The following is a 17,765-nucleotide window of genomic DNA, read 5'->3' as shown; positions in this document are numbered from 1 at the left end:
GAAGTTGACATTGGATCCTTGTTCGAATATAGAATTCTGATTAGCTAGCTAACTTCAACCATCTTAGAAAACAACATGATTATTGGAGAAAAGATCTCATAATAAATTATGAATTTTAAAATAAAAATTGACGAGTTGAATAGAGGGTGGTGTCTAAATATGACTTAGCGACTTACTATAGCCAAGACTGACGATTCACTGGAAATTGTCAATTGATGGATTTTCTTCCAATAGGGTGAGAATGATTTTTTCTATTCAGACTATTGAGTGTGTTATCCCCAGACCAGGGCCGCGAGGGGCAAATCACAGACACTGACTGTTGAGGAGACAGTCAATAAATTGCTCAATAAGCTGAGTCCAAGTGAAGGGTGATGTGTGGAGTTGTAGATTACTTTTCACTAGGACTTATCAATGATGGAGTAAATGAGTGTCAATGTAGGGAAATTTGGCAAATCTATATCATTATCAATCAATGAGTCCACACATTTAATGATTATTTTGATATTTTTAAATTGAAAATGTGATATTATTTTTCAGATGGAGTCCATGGAGCCATTCACATTTTCAGCCGTAGTCATGGTAACATTATTATGTATATTTGTGTATATAACTAGATTATATCGTCAATATCGACTAAAACATTACGATGTACCTGCACGCGATATACGGAAAGGACATCGATGGGTAATGGTGGAGATATTCCCAAAACCCACGTATTGTAATATTGAGAAATATCACATAGTACATGGTGCTGAATGTGATTCTTGCGGAATTTGCGTCGCTGATCATAATATGAAAAAAGCCAATGTGTTGATTCCGTGTAAAAAATTATGCACAGATAACAGAAAAGAGAAATTTTCTCATCATTGGGTACCTGGTAATCTCCCTTTAAACAGCAAGTGTATGGTTTGCCACACAGACTGTGGTAATTTGCCACAATTAAGTGATTTCAAATGTTGTTGGTGTTTACGAACGCTACATGACGATTGCATCCCGTTCAACGATGACTGTGATTTAGGTCGCTACAGACAACTAATAATTCCTCCAAACTGTGTCGAACTCAAATGGATTGGAATGAGGAGGAAACTTGTGGTAAAGACGGTGCGGAAACCGAATATTCTGAATTGGTCCCCGTTGATTATTATAGCCAATAAGAAAAGTGGAAGTAAAGATGCTGAAGTTTTGTTACGTACGTTTCGAGGATATTTAAATCCTATTCAGGTAAGATAAAAACATTTATTTATGATATATTGTCATCATCATCAAATACATGATTAGGCTGCTACATTGGAAAGCAACAGTCTGCAAAAAATTGATAAAGTACCAGCGTGTAGGAATACATATCGTTGAAGTGATAATCTTATAAAAATATATTGAAATATATCCAGTGATGTATGGTAATTATCAGAATTTCCACTATATTCTACAATACTCAGCCCTCCGTGAGTATAAATTCCGTCTTTGGTATTATTTTATTGCCACGACTTTTCAAAGAACTCTTTCTTCAAAAACTTATGGAGTATCTTATAAAACAATCATTATAGTGTTTGTCCTGTATGAGAAATCAGCTTATAAGTAGAGAAAAATGAACAAATCAATTCCTTGTCAATTAATATGGATTAAGTCAATCAATCATTGTAATCAGTAGTAGGGTGTGATATAAAAATACGACAGTAATTATCCTTTGACAACCTAGAAAATCAATGAACTTATGGCTTCAGCAACTAGCTAGCTAGCCACTACATACATAAGCTATTTGCTGTTTTTTTGGTTTTGATACAATCAGATCCATTCCTGCTTTTACTTTTTGAATCTTTCTTTTTAATCTTTATTAAGCGTAAAAAATGACAGAAAAAAAATTAATAAGTAAGCTTGTTTATAGAAAAACTTATTTATCAAATGATATGGTTTTTAATGGGACCATAAAAAATGTGTCTTTAGGGCATTCGTTTTTAATATCAGTTTTTAGACATGAATATTGTTTAAAGGAACAGGTTTGCCATTTTTTGAGGTTGATTTGAGTCTTATAATTCCTGTTTTTTGAGACTAAGGTATTATTGGTCAAACAGATTTTGAAATCTGTCCCTTTAATTAGAAACAGTGTATCCCCTGCAATATTTGAGACTTTGCCCAAAAACACATTGAACATCCACCCCTCTCCAGCCTCACTCATGTTAGTCTGAAATAAGCAGCATGATAGAACCTATAAATCTATTTCTTTCATTTCAAAATAGACAAAAATTATCTATTACTTCCAGGTGATTGATATATCAGAATCAAAACCAGAAGATGGCCTGGAACTTTGTGATCTATTACCAGACATTGTCTTTACGGTGCTGGTCTGTGGTGGAGATGGTACTATAGGCTGGGTTCTTAGAGCCATAGAAAATCTCAATTTAAGGGTAGGTATAGCCTAGACAGTACTGGCCCCTGTTTCTCAAAATAGATTAAAAGGCGAAAGAAACGCCATTGCCATGTATCATGTGTATGATGTAGCTATATTTTCAAATGCTTATTTTTATAAGTAAAGACATCAGAGAAAGCCAGTGATTAATGAGTGACTCTAAGACCAAAAAACTTTGAAATAGGATCTTTATCTCTTAAGAAAATCTTAGTTCAAGCATAAAGATTGAGCTTATACCTTGACAGTGTGCAGTGAGGAAAACTGTACTTGCAGTATTAACTTACTCATTTTGATTTCTAACTTTCTCAACGACTTCACAGGACTGAGTTCCGCAATTACTGATGTCTTAGATAAGGGGAATAATTTTATGATTTTATGTTTTACAGACCCCACCACAAGTAGGAATGGTACCTCTGGGTACTGGTAATGATTTATCACGAGTCCTGGGCTGGGGTGAAGGATATACTGGTGATATAGAGGTACCTGAAATACTAGAACAGTTAAAATTTGTAAAACCAGTGAAATTAGACAGGTAAGAGAAGAAAAATTTCTATCTTTATAGATAATTTTGTACTGTGATTTTGATTCAACACAGGAAATTTGTCAGATGCCAGGACATTCTTGTCTTCAAAAGAGCATTGATTAACAGTTGAACATTTTACACAATATTGTTTCATCATGAAAAACTTCTGTTGACCAAGGAGGGGCAGGGGTAGGGGCAGGAAAAATTGTTGATTTCCCTTCCAGGTTTTGGTCTCTTTCTGTCCTTTTTGATACCATCAATGTTTGAACTGCTCAAGTAATATAAAGATTTATTTGTTGTCTGTTTTCTTCAAAAATAGAGTTACCTCCCTTTATACAATATCTCTATCAATGTATTTCAGGTGGAAAATTGAAATCAGCCATGAAAAGAGACTGGGCATTCCATTGAGAAAGAGGGTAAGGTTTTTTTTTAATGTTCATTATTTAAAAATATGATTATCTATGTGGACCCTTTGAAAGGTAAACTGTTATTTTTGAAAAAAATTATATATGGCTATGTGGACTCTCTGAAAGCCCAAGACTGATAACTGAGCATTACTATCAATAGAGACTAAATTTTCAATGAACTTATGCCAGAATTTTGCATACTTTTGTTTTACAGACTATTATGATGAATAATTATGCCTCATTAGGAGTTGATGCCCTTGTCACGTTGAATTTCCATAAACAACGAGAGAGTCTTCCCTGGCTGTTTGCTCATAGAATCATCAATAAGGTAGGAACTTTATATTGTAACGGTAGGCCCATACTGTCACAACAAAACACATGAAACACCTCAAAGAATTAGGCCCCTGCAATTGGGCCTACATCTGATAGATATGCATTCCATCAAATTTTTTACTCATTACTTATAGGCCCTTTTGCAGTTTGAAAGTCACAAAATAACACTCAAAACAGCCCAAAACAGCAAATAATATGATTTTTGAATTTTACCTCTGAAAGATCTGAATATTTCATTAAATATTTGTACACTGACATGGAAGTTCACAAAATAACACATACAAGTAAAAAAGCTGAGGATCTATTTTTATAAGAGTTAATATCCTAATCATGATAACAAGATCCACATTTAATCATAAATGGATACACAGACTAACAATGTTATTATGTTAAAATACTGATATATATCAACTTTATAGGAAATAATATGCCATGTATAGACAAACAAGTATTTTTTTATTTGACTAAGTTCAAAAGAGGTAAATAAATATTAATTTGAATCTAAAATATTTTTATAGCCTAGTTTTTGTCTGATTTTAAACATTTTGAATTAATATCCCAGATAAATAAACTGTAGATATGATATTTATTGCCTACTTTGTTATTTTATCATGAAAATTATTATCCTCTACATGGTGCACAACAATTTGAACTATTTACAAATTAATATATCAAGAATAGAGCTTGCTCATAAATCACAACTTTACTGCATGCTTGTCAGTGTTTACCTTTGATCAGCTGGCTAGCTTGAACTATTTATCTAAGTGCTATTTTAATGGAGTAGTTTGGTCAACATTTTAAAATTCCAGTGGTCATTTTAAATAATTCAGAGTATTTTAACATCTTAATTAAAATCAGTATATCAGTTACCAATTAGTTGAAGAGCTCTACATAAAACTTTTGAATTTTCTGCACAATGTAATGAGCAGAAAAGTAGTCAGAAAACTCTATAGTTATTCAGTTAATGAGCTCTTATGAGCTGAAGCAAGTTCGTTGTGCCATAAAAATTCAGTACGCATTGGAAATAAGCTTATGATTATTTTTCCAAACTTTACAGGTTACCCTTAAGACCAATTTCATCATGACTTCAATCATTACATAGTACTATGTATTTTGACTTTTTTCTATGCTTAGCTGTTCAAAATTGTATTCTCGCCACGTCATGAATGCAATGCGTTCGACGCACTGCAAAAAATCAAAAAAAAAATCTAAGTGACAATTACGTTTGATAAAAATGGATGGTTACCAGAGTAAAATTATAAAATTTGTTGCAGGTTTTTTGTTTACCAGGAACCCTCTTTATATTCAGGTGGCTTTAATAGACTGTCATCTAAAAAAGACGTGTGTGGTACTCGGTTGCTCTCAGCAGTTGTAATACCTTTACCACATGATATGATTTGATAGCTTACCTCCCATGTTGTTTTATAGACTATAAAACTATATTGATATACATAAAATATATAATTTATAGTTATTAATATATAGGTTATATAGTTATCATATTGAGTTTTAATAGTCATAACATCTTGTACACTATGTTACTATAGTTAGTCATATGGTAATTAGCAAAATGGACATTTCTTATTGAGCGTTTAATAGCACAGTATATCTAAACCAGGTTTTGATTGCAGGAGTACAAGGCTACCTGGATCTTATACCTCTTATACCATTCCAATTTTCAATCAGACATCTCTGGTCCTTGCAATTTCAGTAAAACTAAGCACTTTCTAACATCACTATCTCAAAATGGGCTCATTTTTAAGAGCTTTTGCACCATTGTTAAGTATTTCTGTCATTAAATCTGTTGAAAATTGAATTTGAAAAAAACCTCTTTACAATTCCTTTAAATTAGCAAATGAGTTACCCTCTATTGATATATGAAAAGGGCCACTGCAGAACAAACCTTGTTTTAAAAGGGATTGTAAAGAGGAATTCAAACTGTTTATTTATATCCAGAACACTGATAGCATCCATCGATTTTCATCGTTCAGTCAGACGTCCATGGCACTTGTACGTCACTATTGCAAACCCTACAAATAATCTTCTTTAACTTAAGTAGCCAATGAGCAACCCTCTATTCAAGTATTAAAAGGGTGGAACAGCTTACAATCTTGTGGGGTGCAGCCCTGTTTATATCATTAGTGACAGACATAAATTTTCGCATTAACTAGATCCCCCTCATGGTGCCTGCCAATTAAATTCATGGAATTTAAGATTGTCACTTTATGTGTTTTCACTTGATGATAATCTTTCTCTGTTCCATTGATCTTTTATTGGAATGTTTTTTATGTGCAAATAAAATGTTTATAAAATAGATGAGAATGATATGATTATATTTTGATGTAAAAAAAACCATTTGTACCTTTTAAGGATTCTTCTAGACACCTGACACCACTTTTCATTATAAAATACTTACTCACTTGATTGATATACTTCTTCAAGTGAAAAGTTCATTAGCTGCTACTAATATTTTGCCAATATGTTGTTTGGATTTCATTTTATTTGTTACTCTTTTGACCAAAATATTGACATATTTACTATCACCCTTGCAGATCAGCCACCCACCCTTCATTAATACTTGATTTACTTCCGACTGCTCAGCTGTAGACCCCCCTCACCCCCACCTTCCATCCCCTCTCTCAGACTCTTGTGTATTGTTTTGTCAATTTCCACTCTTTAAATAATGATTTTTTTTCATCATGATAAAATTATTTTTTCTTGAAAAAACTATTAATAAAATTTTTATCCCATGATTGCTGTAGATGATTTTAAAGAATGAGTCATGTTTATGCACCTGAAGAACCTGGTATCACAGCATGTAGTCAGTGTTTACTGGTGTAGATACATGTTAAAGTGATCTAGGTCTCTAAATATTTCTTCTCACAACTGATAGAGCTCAGTTATAGTTGTCAGAAGTACTTTGTAGAATTGATTTCAGAAGTATGGTTTGTCTGTAATATAAGATTGAATCAAAATGTCTCAACAGAATAAGACAAATGCATGTGAGAACGTCACAAAACCCTGGATATTTAGACTGTAGTATTACTTTTCTGAAGGAACAGAAGGATTCGTGGATTTTCATTTTGAAATCCTGACTGGAGATCTGAAATTAGAATCTACAAGATACATCTAACTTGAGCTAGAATTGCCTTCTTGAAAATAAATTATTTAGACAACAATATACCTTTAATACACCAATATAAAGAAATTATAACAGAGCACCTGTTTTACTGCCTAATTTAATATCATTAATTTACCATCAAATTACATCGATTATCTCCCTTGTTAATCGTCTGCTGGTGATAACCGCCTGATAAATACATGTTATTATCGTCTTTATGATATTCACTTGATAACTAACTAATTTTACTGATTGTAGGCACAACATGTTAAAGGCACAGGTTTGCCATTTTTTGGCGTTGTTTTGAGTCTTGAATATATGTAAATAGTCTTCAGAAGTACGTAGATTCCTTCAAAAATATCTCAAACTAGAAATTTCACTTTCTATCTTTTTTTATATATGACAGAGACTAAGGTTCAATCGGTTAAACGAATGGAGAACTTGTCCCTTTAAAGTGACTACTACAGTTTGATCATTTCTTATACTGATGAGAAATATCTATTCAATGACCCTGAGATAATATTAGCAAATTTTGCAAAAGTGGCATCTAGAAATTGTTAGTTTTAGTGGACGTCTGGGTACAGGGTACTGAAAATTGGAATGGTGCAAATTGATGCAATCAGTATCCCCACACATAAAAAGTTAAGACACCTCTTTATCACACAACAGTTCTGCTCCTGGGTTCATAACACAGGTTCATAAAAACATTATGAACTCCGTAGCCAGGCCTGTAGCTACAGGGGGTCGAGGGAGGGCAACTCAATTTATAAATTTCATAAAAGCACTCGTTAAGATCCTCTATTTAAGAGTCTTTACACAGACATTTTTAGACCACAAAATTCAAACTAGACTTAATTCATGCTATGTCAAATTAATATCTGTATTGGGTGAATCAGAAAAGAGTGTGGTACATCAACACCTTACCTTCTCTTATCTAGAGTTTATTTAACATCAACATGGTTACAGATAGATATTGTATCATCTCTTCTTCTATCTTTACATTTCAAATAAATTAATCTCTGCTACATACTTCAATTATCAACTTTTCTTCAAGTTTTCTTCAAGAATTATCACATTTTTCAAGCTTATATTTACATAATTTTTGATACTATGTGTAAAAATTAAAATAAAGTAAATTATCAGAATTATCGACTCTTTATTAAACTTAAATATTATTTCGTATTAAATGATGTATCTTCAAGTTTTCTTTTTAATATCATTTCAAATCAAATCTATTATCACCTTTTTTAAAATAATATTTGTGTTTTAAATATCAGTTCTGACCAATTAATACCTGCCATCATTCATATCCTGATGGTTTGCTTATAAATATTGTTTCAACATGTTCAAAATTAGCTATTTAAAACTGAGAATATTAAAAATGAAAACTGTTTTGAAGAAACTAGTGCTTTGTAGCTTTGGTAATTCTATCTATCAAGTTATTTCTATTTAAGTAATATGCTTACAGATTTATAAGTCATGCAATTATTACTTTCCAGTTTAGGCCTATATGATGTAAAAAGAGATGACAATTTTACATGCACTCATTGCCAAGAAATTTTGGTCTCTAATGCAGTTTATTTTAAAATGATGAAACATGCATTATTGTAATAGTCTAAAATTCACATGTTGAATTGGTCAATCAATTAGCATCATGTTTTCAGTAGAATCTGTCAATCATCTCAGATGACCTCATCACATACTCCTGCCCTTTCACCTTAAACAGCATGACCTTTGACCTGAAACAGGAGTTATATTAGGACAGATAACTCTTGTTAGAAGTTAATTAGGAGTTAATGAGATGCCAGTTAGGCTTGAAGTGTTTATTTTCTTTCTTTATCAAGATGTTGTAGGGGCTAATCAGTGACCATAACAGTAGTGGACAAGTACTTAGACTGAAGTTACTACTTTTTAAACACCTTTAATATTTTTTCAGCAGTAAAAGTTAATAATTGTATAGCGTTTGGAAAACATGTCATGTCCACTTAAATTAATTTTGACAGATGTCTTCTCAATGTTTGTTTTCTTGTGTCTGTTTTTAGAATTAAGAAATTAAAGGGAATGAAACAAAAGTTTTCTCAAAATTTTAAGTGTATCAGGGACACCGATAGCATCAATTTAAACATTTCCAATTTTTAATCTGATGTCTGTAATTCCTGCAATTCCACTAAAACTAAGTTTATGATGATGTCACTAATTATGAAAGGCCTTATGTAATAAAGCATATAAAACTTATTTTTTGTGGAAGAACTGAAAATTGGAATGGTGCAAATTGATGCACACATACAAATTTTATCACACAACAGTTCTGCTCCTGGGTTCATAACACAGGTTCATAAAAACATTATGAACTCCGTAGCCAGGCCTGTAGCTACTTAGTTTAAGTGGAATTGCATAAGCCTCAGACGTCTGATTGAAAATTGGAATGGTGCAAATTTATGCTATCAGTGTCCTTGATACACATAACAAATTTAGAGAACCTCTTTACAATCCCTTTAAGATGAAGTTTTATCAGCAATCAGTTATAGGCTGATAATTAGAAATGAAGACATTTTGTTTTTTTTTCTCATTAATGAAAAAGTGATAAAATTTGACACCATGTTTTTCTCATTCTGTTAAATTTACATCAGATTTGGTTCAGAACATTTAGTTTTGAATCTTATTTTTCAATCTTATAAGTTTTGGTGTGAAAATTTAAGTTTTGATTTAAAAAAAAAAGGAATTTGAAAGGGAAAAAATTCAGGTTCTTTGCTGGAAGGATTTTTTTACTATTTACTATCTAAAACTTTTCTAGATTTATTTATATATTTTGTTGAATTTTTTATTTCAAATCAAATTTTTTTACCAGTTGAGTGTCACCAAAGTTTGTACATACAGCTATTTGATTTGATTGTAGATTAGCAAATACAGCCAATCAGAGTCCTTGACAGAAAGTCTGTAAAAAGATAAGCCATAATGTTAACAGTCTTTTTGTCAAGGGCTCTGCTCTGATTGGCTGTACAATCTGATCAATTGTGGCAATTGTAGTCAAGGTATAAGACAAGGTTCGTTATTATACAGCTTGATCATTGTAAAGATGTGTAAAAAGGAACATGTATAGGGAAAACATACCTCTGTTTATGACACCTTTACAGCACATAGAAAGTTAAAAACATATCAGAATTCAATATTTCATATTAGTTTTCTTCTTTGTCTCCAAAGACCCATATATTTTTTTGGTTGTTTAATTTTTTTAAGCAAATATAAATCAAGCTTGTTGACTTTTGTCTTTTTCCTGTAAATTTTGACAGATACATGATTTTGAAAGTAAAAAAACTCGTAATAAATCAAGGAGAAAATTGACAGTTTGTAATAATTAGCTGAAATAATAGGCTGGTATCACTCACAGACACATCAAACATTCTGAAACAAAGTTTGGAAAAGAGATTAAAAATGTTTATTTTGTAAAAATCAAAGTTTTGAATGTGTAAAATGAAGAATAACTGTAATTAATCATAAACTGATGCTAAAATAAAATAGTTTCTGATACCAGATCAACACTTTACTCTCATAAATCTTATTATTATATAGTTACTGATTGTCAATTTGTTATCAATCTGTCCTCTATGATTGTCAATTTGTTATCAATCTGTCCTCTGTGATTATCAATTTGTTATCAATCTGTCCTCTGTGATTATCAATTTGTTATCTATCTGTCCTCTGTGATTGTCAATTTGTTATCAATCTGTCCTCTATGATTGTCAATTTGTTATCAATCTGTCCTCTGTGATTGTCAATTTGTTATCAATCTGTCCTCTGTGATTATCAATTTGTTATCAATCTGTCCTCTATGATTGTCAATTTGTTATCAATCTGTCCTCTGTGATTGTCAATTTGTTATCAATCTGTCCTCTGTGATTATCAATTTGTTATCAATCTGTCCTCTATGATTGTCAATTTGTTATCAATATGGTTTTTTTTTTGCCCAGAAATTGGACAAATGGAATTGGTTTGGTGCATTCTAAAATATGTGATATCATATGGGGGTACAATTTGGGGTAGAAATAATTTTTGAAAGGGGCAAATATACCCACTGACACCCCTACTGATGAAGTGAGAGTACAACTCATTTTTCACAGAGGGCAAATGTTGCTTTTTTTTTGTGCTTCAGCAAGCCTAATCAAGTTCAGAAAACTTCTTTTTATTTTTATGATATCTTTCAATTTATTGCTTAACACTATAACATATTTTCTGATATTTATTGTTATTTTAGTATGATTGGAATTGTGTATATCTGTACTAGACTGTTTTATTGAGGTGTTTGTTTATATTTACTTTAAACATAGTTATTTATTACGTGCTGGAATTTTTATTGTAAACACAGAACACAATAGTTTAGAATTTTACACAATATATATTATGTCTGGGTATATTTTTTTAGACCAGAAAATTTAGTGAAAAATTTGAGTAGCATTATCAGTTGTTTAAACTAGGTGATAGTCTGAGTAACTAGTATATTATTTTTATGTATTGGAAAAATAAACAAATAAATTAGTGCTTATTGACAGAACAAAACAAAATAAATCTTGGTTGTAATCTCAGCATCAGAGGTGACAGGCGTCGCGACATTGTGTCACTATGTCATGTCATATCAGCTGATAACACAGAAAATACGAGAGGTTTTGTTCTTAACACCTAATAAATCGAAGGGAAAGGGAGATAATATCAGATAAGATGGAATGTATAAAAGGGTAACACCCTGGTGTATTATAAATATATATCACAAATATCTTTAAGGCTGGTGAATGAGGACCCAGAACTGTCAACAAAAAATGGATCCAAGCAACTGCAATAAAATGTGAAGTTTTGAGTCTTGCCCTAAAGGTGCCCATATCCCAGCCATATCACGCCCATAGAGCAGGCAGAGCCAGATTTGTCAGGCTATTATACTACCAACAGTATAAGGAACATGTTCACAATGGTGTTCAGCAGTTTGTTATTCGTGACAACTTCAACTCTGATATCTCAGATATTCCAGCTATTTTTACTTTGTTTACCTTGCTCTGTTTTTATCTGGTTTCTTGTGGTAACAGTTAATTTGAAACTGTTTAAATGTAGGACAGGAGGTCAGCAATGAGTTTTATTTTCTATCTGATTCTGTTGATCCATATTGAATTAAAATGGATGAAATCGTCTTATATAATTTTCCAGATAATCTTTAAATGACATTTAAAAGTAGATTGAACATTAAATTTCTTATTTGTTTAAATTGTTTAACGTCTGTGGTTCCTACAATTCTAATAAACATCTATCATCTAAGTTGATAGTGGTAAATTTAATTGTTACTTGTAATTATAGTTGTTTAATAAGTAGTTTATATTAAATGACATTATCCTCCAATTTGTATTAGTATTATTTGGGGAGCAAGAGGGGACACAAAGGGCTTTATGTAATAAAGCATAATGTTGCTATTAGTGACGTCATCAAACACTTAGTTTTTCTGGAATTCCAGGAACCACAGATGTCTGATGGAAATTGGAATGATGCAAATTGATACTATCAGTGTCCATGATTCACCTACAATTTTTAGAAAACCTTTTCACAATCACTATAAAGACATATTTCTGAAGGTATAAAGGGTATTAGATAACACTTTGTGATGATTTTGAATAGGTTATGTTTTTAGATCACAAAACATGTGGACGGTGATATTCAATTTTCTTCCTTTAAGGCAGAAGAGCTTCAGAAGGGCATATTAAATGACATCACATCAAAAAGAATTAAATATCATTTGCCCACGTTGTGTTTGTTTTTGATTGGATCAAAAGTGATGTAACTTCGTGTAACCAAACCAAACTTCAATAAACTTTTTTATTTTTTATTTATCAAAGAACCATTTGTTCCTATAACACTTATTTATTTTATCACCCATTTGTTATCCATCTTTTCAAGTTATTGAAGAGCTTCTAGATATCATTAAAGGGATTATAAAGTGGTTTTCTAAATTTTTATGTGTATCGGGGACACTGATAGCATCAATTTGAACCATTTTATTTTTCAATCAGACATCTGTGGTTCCTGCAATTTCACAGAAAGTAAGTGTTTTATGATAACATTGATAGCAAAATATGCCTAGTATCACATAAGGCCCTTCACAATTAGTGGAACCACGGACATCTGATTGAAAATTGGAATGGTGAAAATTAATGCCATCAGTGTCCCTGATACACACAAAATTTAGAAAACCTATTTACAATCTCTTTAAGAAAGATGTTGAATAAAAGAATTTGGTATAAATAACACAGGTTGACTGTTTTGGGTGGTAAATAATTAGACACCTGTTCTTCTTGTATCAGAATACATCAGACTAAATTATTCAGTGTGTCAATCCAGTCCCACATAACCTTTTTTTTTCAAGCAAAAGGGTATTGTTGCTCCAAAACCACCATAAATCAAAATTTTCCTATGTCTGTACAGTTAATTTGCTGTTTTTTTCTCATTTCTTGATATGGATTTTTGACTAATAGTTTGAGATCACTTAGTTTTATTGGTTTAGGTTGGTAGATGACAAGTTAACATTCACTTCCAGTGGATGCTGATATCGCAAACTAGGTAGTTGTTGGTAGATGGATTGGTTCAAATTGGATGATTCTGTGCTGTTGGTTTGGTAGTTGATTGTTGGTTAAGTAGATATATCAAATAAATACTATTAGCTATGTGGACTCTCTGAAAGTGAGTTAAGTAACTCAGATGTGGGGTGGCATCAGGTGTTCCATTTGGGCAGCCAAATACAACACCAACCATAGACTGATGTACAGAAAATCACTTATGGTTTAATACATATCAAAAACATACTGTAAGCTATGTGGACTCTCTGAAAGGGATGCTGAGTTGAAAAACCCAAATGCAGAATGGCATCGAATGTACATTTCAATTTCAAACTTATTTCTGTGGCTATGTATTTTTTTTCTAAACCATAGCTGTTCCAAAACATATATAATGTTGAATCATGTTACATTACTATTTTTTATATTTTGTTATTGTTAGTTTATCATCTAGTCGTCCTTTGTGATTGTATATTTGTATTGTCAATTTGTACTTGATGTTGTTAATTTGTATCATGTGATTATACTTGTTTCTTTATATATTGCCTTTGACCAGAAATGGTGTAAAATGATGCAAATAAAGATTATATTATATTATATATCAGGTGTTCTGTACATATGACCATGCCCTGCCAAGAATAACACCACAATACTTTGTATGCCAAAATTATATATGATAATGATAATCTCATGACAAAAGGATATAACAGTTCTTTCAATCTGTATATGTGTGGTTTAACTTCATTCTATTATGACATGTAGGTAACTGAACTTTCTGCCCCACTGAAATTGTCAAATGCTTCAATCAATCTTCTGATGGTGATAACACAGAATTATAAAAAAAACAGAATTATTTTTTCTGTTAAAATAAACAAAAACATGAAAACTAAAATCAGATATGTAGCAGTTTAAATAAAAATTAAATTTAAAAAGAGAAAACTGAAAATCAGATCAGAGATCAGATATGTTACAATGCGAAAAAAAAGTATTTAAATTTAAAAAATGTATGAAGAACATAGGAGATATATCAAGCTAACAGAACCAGAGGAGATGAGTTTTTTTTTATTTCATTGTTTATTTGAACTGAAAAGGGTTAATGTTGGAAACAGATTGGATACAATTACGTTGTTGTAGCCTCCTACTTGGCCAAATAATCAGCTGATAGTTTTCAATCTGTAAAATTCATTAAATAACACTGAGATACAGTCACATGTTTTCAAGGTTTTTGGTCTATTTTTGACATTTTTGAAAGTTTTCCACTAGTTCTGTTGAACATATGAATTTACGGTATTTTTTTTAACATTAATTTTGAAGATGAAAGACTTAAACTATTTCTGTTTTTTTTTAAATTATAACCTTTGATGATGATAAAATGTTTTTATTTTATTTTTTAATAGTGTGTGGCTTCATATTAATCATATTTTAGCTTTTTATCGCAAAAATTATGTCCAGAACTTGTTTTTTTTTTATGTATCCTTTCTTTATTAAAATCATGCTGCTGTCACATGTTATTGACACAGTCATGTTAGCTAATATGTGGGATGGGGTACAAGGGGGGAACAAGGCCCCCAAGAAAAACGGTTTGCATCCCCCATTGTTTAATTTTGATTTTTATACGTTTTTGCCCCTAAATATGTGTCAAAATGCTGTAAATCAGTTTTTCAAAAATTTTCAAACGTTTCATGAGAGGCTTGAGTTTACAACAGCTTCGACAGTTAAGGCCTCTGTCATGGCAAAATCTACCTCATTTCACACTGCATGGGTTGCCTGTCTTCATTAGCCCAAGTCTTCATCAGCCCAAGTCTTCATTAGCCCAAGTTTTCATTAGCCCAAGTCTTCATCAGCCCAAGTCTTCATTAGCCTAAGTCTTCATCAGCCCATCAGCTTCATCAAGGTGCAAAAGAGTGGGTCATAAAACACTATTCATTTCAATTCTGTTGAGTCATAGAAGGAAATCCTGTCATAATGAGGTGTTAATGGTATTATAAGAGTTATATAAGTGTTGAAAAAGTGTGCTGATAATGAGGATATCCATCTTGTTTGAAACTGTTCTGTTGAAATCTTGATTATGAGTGTCATTTTAAAGGAATACTTCCTCTTAGAATGGACTTCAAATTTCAAGTATCAATACTTGAAAATTTGTGTAAAACTTGGTCAACCAGAGTATATATTCATCAGTGAACTTACCTAGTGTCATAAATATACAACAAAATCCTTGAAAGTAGGTCTAAATTAAAGGGATACTACCTCTTAGAACGAACATAAAATTTAAAGTCTCAAAAAGTCAACAAGTGTACAATATTCATTGGTTGAACTTACCAGGTGCCATGACAAAATTATAGAATCTCTATATAAGACAATATATTCATTGAACTAAATAATTATTGCAACATATTTTTTATGAATTATTACTTAGTTTTATGGATTATAGAGGGATTCTGTTCTACAGTTTTGACACAAGTTAAGTCCACTGATAAACAAAGACTAATTTTGCGAGAGTTTAAAAATTTCCATTTCAATATTTTGGTCATCCTAAGAGAAAGAATAGCTTTAAAACTGTTAATATGAAATACTAACACTATTAAATATTTTTATGATCAACAAATTGGCATGAGCTCCCTATAGAATTCCTTAAACCAATAGTTTATAATGACTTTATAGCTATTTCTTACAAATTTATGAACTAGAAATTGGCATAGACTTTCTATAAAATATCTTAAAACAATAGTTTATAAAGTTTTTATCACCATTTTCTATCCTTTTATGAACAACAAATTGGCATTAGCGCCATATAAAATTCCTAAAACAATACTTTCTCAAGTTTGTATAACCATTTCATGAAGAATAAGGTAATGTTTAAGATATTTTTATGAAGTATTAATGAATTGCTTGTCATTGTCACCCTTCAAAAGACACTAAAACAATATTTTATAAAGTTGGAAATATTTTGATTTTCATTTTTAACTCACAATGGATGAAGTTGAAAATATTTTTAAACATCACTGCTTAGAACCATATTCTGCCTGTAATATTTCCAGTTGTTGACAATTCAGATTTTTTGCCAAGGATTTGTAGAATCTAGTATTACCTTTAAGTTAGGGAAGGAACTTATAGCAGGCTGAGCTATCAAATGCTTGTGATCTATCATTATTCAAGCAAACTGTCAAGGGAAGACAACTGGTGTTACTGTTTGTAAGAAGATGATACTTCTAGATAAATTAAAGAAAAACATTGTCAACTTGTTTTAAACTGTTTAATGTTTCAACTAGCAATGATCAAAGAGTGGATCTTCTACATAAATTATAGAACAGTATTGTAAGCACAAAGCTAGCTTTGAAATTAGAAATTGCTAGGAGCTAGTATTGAGCTTGAGAAAAAATTAAGAAATGGATTGAAGCCAGCTTCAAATTTGTTTTGACATTACTTACATCTTGTGCAGAGTTAGCTTATAGCTAGTTCAGAACTGGCTTATAGCTAGCTCAGAACTGGCTTGTAGCTAACTCAGAACTGGCTTATAGCTCGCTCAGAACTGGCTTATAGCTCGTTCAGAACTGGCTTATAGCTCGCTCAGAACTGGCTTATAGCTAGCTCAGAACTGGCTTATAGCTAGATCAGAACTGGCTTATAGCTAGCTCAGAACTGGCTTATAGTTAGCTCAGAACTGGCTTATAGTTAGCTCAGATCTGGCTTATAGCTAGCTCAGAACTGGCTTATAGCTAGCTCAGATCTGGCTTATAGCTAGCTCAGAACTGGCTTATAGCTAGCTCAGAACTGGCATATAGCTAGCTCAGAACTGGCTTATAGCTAGCTCAGAACTGGCTTATAGTTAGCTCGGAACTGGCTTATAGCTAGCTCAGAACTGGCTTATAGCTAGCTCAGAACTGGCTTATAGTTAGCTCAGAACTGGCTTATAGTTAGCTCAGATCTGGCTTATAGTTAGCTCAGCACTTGGTTTGAGCTAACTTACAGCTGGTGTGTACTTGGAATGGAGCTAGCTCAGCATTCTGAAACTTCAATAAAAACCTAAAGTATTTGGTGACAATATTTAGTTGAAACATGGTTTATATTTTAGTAACCTTTTTATTTAAACAATTACAAAAATATATAGTTCAACCACAAAGTACAAATTGAAAGATAACAAACAGGGATCATTAACCAAAAGAATATAGTAAATTTTTTATGTCTTTGTTTTGTACTGGTGGAAAATTTAATGTTAAAAGATAAAAGATGTAATATCTAAGCCATGATTGGGGTCTGATAGCATGAATATAGCTTGTTTTAACATCAAGACATCTCAATTTTCTTTATATCTAGTTTCTGTTAATTTATAGTCTTGTTACCCTATATCCTTGTGAAGGTTCATTTTTAGTATCAATCTTAGAAATGGAATCCT

General features: G+C 31.7%; 1 protein-coding gene across 1 annotated transcript in view; it reads left to right on the top strand.

Moving 5' to 3' along the window:
- Positions 1-576: 576 nt before the first annotated feature.
- The window catches only part of LOTGIDRAFT_110026 (hypothetical protein), a gene marked incomplete at both ends in the record, with an annotated part of 48,435 nt that continues 31,246 nt past the window's right edge, over positions 577-17,765 (top strand). The window contains 5 exons of the mRNA XM_009047152.1: positions 577-1,221; positions 2,259-2,402; positions 2,791-2,936; positions 3,289-3,343; positions 3,549-3,662. Coding sequence (XP_009045400.1) covers positions 577-1,221; positions 2,259-2,402; positions 2,791-2,936; positions 3,289-3,343; positions 3,549-3,662 — 1,104 coding nt within the window. The remainder of the gene's footprint in view (positions 1,222-2,258; positions 2,403-2,790; positions 2,937-3,288; positions 3,344-3,548; positions 3,663-17,765) is intronic.

This window comes from Lottia gigantea (assembly GCF_000327385.1).
Source record: "Lottia gigantea unplaced genomic scaffold LOTGIsca_11, whole genome shotgun sequence".
NCBI lineage: Eukaryota > Metazoa > Mollusca > Gastropoda > Lottiidae > Lottia > Lottia gigantea.
The sequence above is the reverse complement of the archived record's forward strand: the minus strand, read 5'-3'. Positions and strand labels throughout refer to the sequence as shown.